Source organism: Sciurus vulgaris (genome assembly GCF_902686455.1).
Source record: "Sciurus vulgaris genome assembly, chromosome: X".
In the NCBI taxonomy this organism is placed as follows: Eukaryota; Metazoa; Chordata; class Mammalia; order Rodentia; family Sciuridae; genus Sciurus; species Sciurus vulgaris.
This window is the reverse complement of record NC_136471.1, coordinates 116,544,208-116,553,181: the sequence shown is the minus strand read 5'-3', so window position 1 is coordinate 116,553,181 and position 8,974 is coordinate 116,544,208. Positions and strand designations below refer to the sequence as shown.

General features: G+C 39.5%; 1 protein-coding gene across 1 annotated transcript; it reads left to right on the top strand.

The window, feature by feature from the left end:
- Nucleotides 1–281: 281 nt before the first annotated feature.
- On the top strand, nt 282–1,331 carry LOC306651151 (melanoma-associated antigen B4-like; the record flags this gene model as incomplete). Its single annotated transcript, XM_079123649.1, has 1 exon — nt 282–1,331. One exon carries the CDS (start codon nt 282–284, stop codon nt 1,329–1,331), a length of 1,050 nt encoding a protein of 349 aa, XP_078979775.1.
- Between the last annotated feature and the right edge of the window lie 7,643 nt (nt 1,332–8,974).

Sequence of the window (8,974 nt, the reverse complement as noted above, 5' to 3'; positions counted from 1 at the left end):
GGGAGGAGGACTCTGGTCACGGTGGAAACCACACTCACCTAAACAACACAAGGGACGTCAGGTGTCTCTGCTGGAGTCCTGGGTGCCTCTAATGAAGTGGTGGGTTAGCCCGCCACTGCTCTAGAGCACTGCCCTCTAGGAAACGGGCAGAGGAGGCCTTGGTTAAAGCCAGGGTGCTCCCTCCCCATGACCTTGCTCACGTATCACCATTCTCCCCAATCCAGGTACCAGCTTGCCAGCTCTTGTGCCACCACTCGTGCCTGCTGTGCCTGGCAACAGTCATGCCTAGGGGTCAGAAGAGTAAGCTGCGTTCCCGAGCCAAACGCCAGCAGGCCCGTGATGAGACCCAGGGCCTCAGGGGTGCTCAGGTCACTGCAGAGGAGGAAGTGGAGTCTCCCTCCTCCTCTCCTCTTGACCAGGGTTCTCCCCCCAGCTCCCCTGCTGCTGGCAGTAGCCAGGTGTCTCAGAGAGCCCCACCCACTAGCTCCCCTGGCACAGGTGATTCCTGCGAAAGTTCTGAAGGAGGTGCCCAAAATGCTGATACAGGTGCCCAGGAGAGAAAGCCAGGCAACTCTCAGGCAGCGGCAGCAGGCTCCGCTCAGAGCTCACGTAGAGATCCTCTCACCAGGAAGGCCAGTCTGTTGGTGCAGTACCTGCTGGAGAAGTATAATACCAAAGAGCCCATCACACAGGCAGATATGCTGAAGGTGGTCAACAAGAAGTACAAGGAGTACTTCCCTGAGATCCTCAGGAGAACCTCCGAGCGCATGGAGCTAGTCTTTGGCCTTGAGATGAAGGAAGTCAATACTAGCAGTCACTCCTATGTCCTTATCAGCAAGCTAGGGCCGTCCACTGAGGGAACTCTGAGTGGCACTAGGGGCTTGCCCAAGACCGGTCTCCTGATGACCCTCCTGGGTGTGATCTTCATGAAGGGCAACCGTGCCACTGAGGCAGAGATCTGGGAATTCCTGAATGTGTTGGGGATCTATGCTGGGAGGAGGCACTTAATCTTTGGGGAGCCCCGGAAGCTCATCACCAAAGATTTAGTGCAGGAAAAGTACCTGGAGTACCGCCAGGTGCCTGATAGTGACCCTCCCATCTTTGAATTCCTGTGGGGTCCCAGAGCCCATGCAGAAACCAGCAAGATGAAGGTCCTGGAGGTTTTGGCCAAGATCAATGATACCAACCCTAGCTCCTTCCCCAGTCTGTATGAAGAGGCTTTGAGAGATGAGGAGGCGAGAGCAGTGGAGAAAGCTGTGGGGAGAATGGGCACTGCTGCCAGGGCCAGGGCCGTTTCCAAGGCCCTGCCCCGCAGATCCTCCCGCATCTAGTTGGGTCTGAGGTAGAGTGTTCACTTCATGTTTGAAGAGCACTCAGCTTTCTGTGGGATGGAGAGCAGTGGGCTGGAGGAGGCAACATGTTGGTCTTCTTTTCCTGTTATACACGAGTAAGGTAGACATATATCTTGTTTTGTTTGTTACTTTGCAACATTGTTCCTTTTCATTGAAGATTTAATGTGCTTCTGATTAGAACCTTGTCAACGATCTGGTTCTCACATTCATTCTTGTTACATGGGTTTGAAGGTTACAGTTGTAGTAGTACTAAAGCAAATCACAAACCGTGTTTTCTTCATGAACCAGAACTTGTCAACATGTTAGCAATGCAGTGGTTTTCATGGGAATGTGAAAGAACCCCACATTAAAGAATGTGTATAACATTATTGAGGAACAAAGTAAAAAAGAGAAATGTAAAACATGCTTAATTCTTAGTTTGGTTTATTCTTTTAATATTTCTTTTAGTATAAATTTAAAATACCTGGATTCATTTTTTTTTTATTTTTTCAAAAATATTTGTTTAGTTCTAGTGCTCTGGAAAATTGTTGGCATCACAAAATTGTATAACAAAACTAGAATGGTTAATTTATATTTGCCTCTAATCTTTTTGTCTTTTCCTTGCAATATTAAATGACATCTTGGATTTGCTTATTTTATTCCAACTTATGTGAAATTTAATAATAATAAAGTTATAACTTGCTCTTTTTATTAAGTTTAATTATTTTCCCTAGCATTATTTGAACATCTACTCTTTGGAAGTCTCCTTTAGTACTAAACATGGTAAGATAAATAATATACAACCATTTCTAGAGTGTAGTACCAGTTGATTTAAAAGGAATAAGTTACATACTGTTTAAGTGATAAAGAACAAGTAGGAAAAAGTGATCAGGAAGATGAGATTTCAGATGAAAGTCAATTATAAATTTTTTATCAATACATTTCAAACATTAGGGAATTGCAAATGTCTTGATGTGAGCTAATCTGAGTGAGACTTCATTGTGGGTTGGGAGAGCAAGGGTCAGATCATCGGATGTTCTATCTCAGAATTGAGAAACTGTCTATAATAGTAAACAAATCTTAATAGTTCCTTTGGAATTGTAAGTGTACCAGAAAGAACTCACCTAGTATAGGAACAAAAGGAATCTGTGCTTTTCCTAGTGCAGGTGAATACAATACACCCACTACACATATGATATCTAGGCAGTTTCTGAGAAATGTGATAATCCTTTGAGATGCCAAGAAGACATTGAACTGTGCTCTTATCATGGACTGGTAGAACCAGCTTCTGCTCCAATAAAGAGAATTTTTGTTAGGTTACTTACATAATTTGTCAAACTCCGAGGGCTCAACTTTGGGATGAGAGGAATGAAGAAAGGTTATTTTGATGGAAAGCAACTCTGAGGAAGGTTGTTGATTCTTAACACAAAATAGGAACTTTAAATTGCCTATAGCAGAAGAACACCACACCCAAATTAAATAATAGATGCTGTAATGGGGAAACACTGGATTTAGTTGCTTAACAGCATTTCAGCTGATGTGCATGTCTATGTCATTTGAACTTGCATATTCTCACACATATTCTGAAAACAGTTCTGTGAGTGAGAATTATTACCATCTTGAATCAAAACAGTATTAGTAATAATTGTCACCTAACACTGCCTGGTGGTGCTGTATTTTTATTTTTTTCATATTCCTAGATCCTACATGTTAGGGCTTTTCAGATTAACTTTGCAGAGAAAGAACATGGAATTTTCTCAGGTTCACATAACTGGTAGTGACAGAGCTGAACTTAGACTCAGACTTTGTATTCCTCTAGGGTCCACACTGTTGTGCTCCTACAAGCCCGAAGCGGACCTTGTACCAGTTATTCATTTTCTGCTCATCACTTCAAAATCTATTTCAGGTGATATAAAACAAGACTTCAAACTCAAAATACTGTTTTGGAACATATAGCCCAAGGAATAAGAATGAAAATACCAATATAAATTCAAGGTATGAATGAAGAAAGAGATATTGGTTAACAATAAAATTATACACAAAGTCAATGTCAATAAACCACAGAGTTATCTGGCTCAGCCACTTCCCTGAGAATGTGTGTATATTTGAACAGAAGTTACATAAGAAACTAAGTTTGGCTGATGAGAAGAAGGTATAGAACAGCATGTTTTGTGTCTGACAGCACAACACCTGCCCTGGGCTCTCTGCTTTGTGCGTCCCCATCTCACATCACTCCTGGGAAGCAACCTATTCTCTGCAATGTTTGCAGAGGGAAAATAATCAGGAGTTTATAGTGATGTGGCATTTTCCTGGCAGTCCCCCATCAAGTGCATAGGAAATGATATAAAAACTCCAATGAATGAAAACCAATGAGACAAATACCTCATAACAAAAGTAGTCACAGAAAAAACAGTCTATCTATTCTCAGTATCCCATCACTTCATTTTTAGGTATTCAGGGACATGAGAGCCTTGTTTGACTTAAGTGACCTGAGTCAAAAGATTTTGTGCCTGACTTCTTTCACTTAAGTATCGCATGATCTCACTCATAGGTGTAATCTAAAAGAGTTGATCTCACAGAAACTGAAAGTAGAATGCTGTTTACCAGAAGCTGGGAAGAGTGGGGTGGGGTGGGAAAAGGTTGATCCATGTGTACTAAGTTACAGTTAGATAGGAGCAAGATATTCTGATGTGCTATTACCCAGGAGGGTAACTATAGATAACAATTATGTACTAAACACTTCAAAAAGAAAAAAAGGATTTCTAATATTTTCACCATAAATAAATGGTAAGTGAGGGGGTCTATGATTGTGACTCAGTAGTAGAACTCTTACCTAGCATGTGTGAAGCATTGGGTTTTATCCTAAGTACCACATATAAATAAATAAATAAATAAATAAATAAATAAATAAATAAATAAATAAATAAATAAATAAATAAAATATTGTGTTCATCTACAACTAAATTTTTAATATGACATATCAAATTAATTTTTACTACATTTTAAATCAAAGCAGAAAAGCTTTCAGAGAGGATCCCACGAATTAATCCATTCCCTCACATTAGTATGTTCAACCCCAGACTTCTTCCTAGCCCACTGCAATGACTACATCCTAAAAGAGAGCCAATTGCTTTGCCTGTCTGCAGTTTCCAGCCAGGGTTTCCCTGGTGCGCTCTCAAAGCCCTGCAGATTTGTCTTTGGTTTTGTTTCTATTGTCCAAGGCTTTAGTGGGAGATACACTGTACCAGGTTGGAGCCAATGTCCTCTGAATGTAGTAATTAATTTAATCTTCATAACAAACCAATGAGGGTAGAACTATTATTTTTTACAACTCACTTCTTTTTCAAAGGTGCTTTGACATTTCTATTTCTATTCATATTCATAATAGTATTACAATCAATTTTGTACTTTTGATTAAAAAACATGCCTGCTAAAACTTGATTGAGTTCACAATCAATGCAAACAAAATGCAGTGATCAATTCCACAATCTGTATCAATTTAGAGAGGGTTGACATTTTTTTTTTCTGGTTTCTGGTTTTTTAATTTTGATTCATTGTACACAAATAGGGTACAACTTAAACTTCTCTGGTTGTATACAAAGTAGAATCACACCATTTGTGTAATCACACATGTACATAGGGTAATGATGTTTGCCTCATTCTATTATTTTTCCTTTCCCCCACACCCTCCCCATGCCTCATTTTCCTCTATACTATCCAACTTTCCTCCATTCTTGCCTCTCCCCTGCCCCTCATTATGTATCATCATCCACAAATCAGAGAATTCATTTGGACTTTGGTTTTTTGGGATTGGCTTATTTCACATAGCATGATATTCTCCAACTCCATTCATTGACCTGCAAATGTCATAATTTTATTCTCCTTAATGGCTAAGTGATATTCCATTGTATATATATGCCACAGTTTTTATTCCTTAATCTATTGAAGGGCATCTAGTTTGGTTCCACAATCTGGCTATTGTGAATTGAGCATCTATGAACATTGATGTGGCTGTATCTCTGTAGTATGCTGATTTTAAGTCCTTTGGGTATAGGCCAAGGAGTGGGATAGCTGGGTCAAATGGTGGTTCCATTCCAAGTGTTCTAAGGAATCTCCATACTGCTTTCCAGAGTGGCTGCACCAATTTGCAACCTGGCCAGCAATGTATGAGTGTACCTTTTTCCCCACATCCTCGTCAACACCTATTGTTACTTGTATTCTTGATAAAAGACATTCTAATTGGAGTGAGATGAAATCTTAGGGTAGTTTTGATTTGCATTTCTATTATTACTAGAGATGTTGAACATTTTTTCATATATCTGTTGATTGATTGTACATCTTCTTCTGTGAAGTGTCTGTTCATTTCCTTAGCCCATTTGTTGATTGGATTATTTATATTCTTGGTGCAGAGTTTTTTGACTTCTTTATAGATTCTGGAGATTTGTGCTCTATCTGAAGTGTGTGTATCAAAGATTCTCTCCCATGCTGTCGGCTCTCTTTTCATATTGTTGATACTTTCCTTTGCTGAGAAGAAGCTTTTTAGTTTGAATATATTCCAATTATAGATTCCTGCTTTTATTTCTTGTGCTTTGGGAATCATGTTAAGGAAGTCTGACATAATGAAGAGTTGGACCTACTCTTTCTTCTATTAGGTACAGTGTCTCTCGTCTAATTCCAAAGTCCTTGATCCATTTTGATTAGAGTTTTGTGCAGGGTGAGAGATATGGGTTTATTTTCATTTTGGTGCATATGGATTTCCAGTTCCCCCAGCACCATTTGTTGAAGAGGCTATCTTTTCTCCACTCTAATATATTGTAAAGTTTTTTTAAAAAAGTTTAAAAAAGAAATGGTGAGAAGACATGTATGTTTAACTTAATTTAAGCATTATACAAAGTATTCATGTATCAAAATATGTTGAAGACTATTAATATATTGTTTTCTATATGAGTTAAAATAAATTAATAAAAAATAAAGGGGAAACTCGGGTCCTTCAAAGAGTCAAGGTTACAATCCTGCCCCAAACAGAGCCACAAGAATCCTAAATTTTTATGTCATTCCTGGGAGGACATAGACAGGGCTCCATGGGGCATTCCCCATCTTCTCTCACTGAGGCCTTAGGGAATAAGAATTTTGGTCTGAGACTTTGAAACCTATGACAGCGGAGAAAAGTGTCCTGTGCCCTTCTAGGAATCAAGTGAGGAAATATGAGTGATACTGATCCCAGAAGTCTGACTTGGCACAGAGCCTGCCCCTGAAATCTACTCTCAGAGGCTTTAGGTAGGACTATCAGTTCGACTTCTCAGAGAAAGGATTCAGGTCCTTGGTCAGAGGGAGAGCCCTTATATAAGCAAAGGAAGGAGTCCTAATCCCTTCCAAGAGTTAAAATGAGGGTCCCCAGTGAGGACATAGGCAACTCTCCCACCTCAGGACCAAGAGGACCCCATAATACCCCACTCTGGTTGGCATCCCTGAGGTACCTGGGCATTGTTGACATAATGTGATATACTTACCACTATGGTGTCACAAGGGGTCAGGGACTTGGTCTAAGGTCAGCATTGGGAGGATTTACAAATTGTCCAAAGGACACAGAGAATGCTCTCAGGATTAAGGGAACCACTCATCCCATAAGTGTTCAAGGACCACAAAATTCATTCTTTACTCTCAGTCTCAAAAGCCCAAGGAGAAGTAAGATCAGCTGAGAAGACCCTCACATCTGTCTCTGGAGGCGGATTTCTAAGGGTGTTTTTGTCCTTATAATAAGGGGGCATGCCTCAGAATAAAGAAAGGAGGAGTTCTAGATCATGCCAGGCATAAAAACAAGTATCAAGGGGATAATACATTATTAAATAAAAGGGGCAAAGTAGAATCTGGCCCTGCCCTGCTTCCGGTCCTTTAGGATCCAGGAAAGGGTTGTCAAGCTGAAGTTCCCATAACTTGCTTATATCAGGTCTTCTAGAGGTGAGACCCTTACTCTGAAGATGTAGCCACCATTCCAAAAAAAGGGTGTGGGTGTCCCAAGTCTTTTGTATAGCAATTTTTTATTTGTTCTAATTGGTTATACATTATAGTAGAATGCATTTTGACACATTGTACACAAATGGAGCACCACTTCTCATTCCTCTAACTGCACATGGTGCTGACTCACACCAGTATTGTAATCATACATGCATTCAGGATAATAATGTCTGCCTCATTCTACTGTCCTTCCCACTCCCCTCTCTCCCCTCTGTACAATCCAAAGTTCCTTCATTCTTCCCTACCCACCACCCCCACTATGAAACAGCATCCACGTATCAGGGAAAACATTCAGCCTTTGTTTTCTTGGGATTGGCTTATTTCACTTAGCATGATATTCTCTAGTTTGATCTATTTACCTGCAAAAGCTATAATTGCATTCTTCTTTAAGGCTGAGTAATATTCCATTGTGTATATGTACCACATTGTCTTTATCCATTCATTGGTTGAAGGGCATCTAGGTTGGACCCATAGTTTAGCTATTATGAATTGAGCTACTATAAATATTGATGTAGCTGCATCACTGTAGCATGCTGATTTTAAGTCCTCTGGATATAAACCAAGGGGTGGGATAGCTGGGTCAAGTGTAGTTCCACTCGAAGTTTTCTAAGGCATCTCCATACTGTTTTCCACAGGGGTTACACCAATCTGGAGTTCCACTAGCAATGTATGAGTGTACCTCTTCCCCCACATCCTCACCAACATTTATTATTGCTTGTATTCTTGATAATTGCCATTCTGACTGGAGTGAGATTTCAATCTTATAGTAGTTATTATTTGCATTTCTCTAATTGCAAGAGATGATGAAAATTTTTCATGTTTGTTGATCAACTGTATTTCTTCTTCTATGAACTGTCTGTTCAGATCCTTAGCCCATTTATTGATTGGGTTATTTGGCTTTTTTTTAGTGTTAAGACTGTTGCATTCTTTGCATATCCTGAAGATTAGTACTCTATCTGAGGCACGTGTGATAAAGATTTCTCTCCCATCCTGTAAGCTCTATCTTCATGCTCTTGATTGTTTCCTTTGATGAGAAGAAGTTTTTTAGTTTGAATCATTCTCATCTATTGAGTCTTAATTTTAGTTCTTGGGCTTTAGGAGTCTTGTTTAGGACGTTAAGGTCCTAAGCCAACATGATGAAGATTTGGGCCTACTCTTTTTCTATTAGGTGCAAGGTCTCTGTTCCAGTGTCTAAATCTTTGAACCACTTTGAGTTGATTTTTGTGCAGTGTGAGAGATAGGGGTTTAATTTAATTGTGTTACATATGGATTTCCAGTTTTCCCAGCACCATTTGTTGAAGAGGCTATCTTTTCTCCAATTTATGTTTTTGGAACATTTGTGTAGTATGAGATAACTCTATTTATGTGGGTTTGTCTCTGTGTCTTCTATTTTGTACCATTGGTATACATGTCTATTTTGGTAAAAATACCATGCAGTTTTTGTTACTATTGCTCTATAGTATAGTTTAAGGTCTGGTTTTGTGATGCCTCCTGTTTTACTCTTCTTGCTAAGGATTACCTTGGTTATTCTGGGTTTCTTATTTTTGCAAATGAATTTCATGATTGTTTTTTCTAGTTACATGAAGAATGTCATTGAGATTTTAATAGGAATTGCATTGAATCTGTAT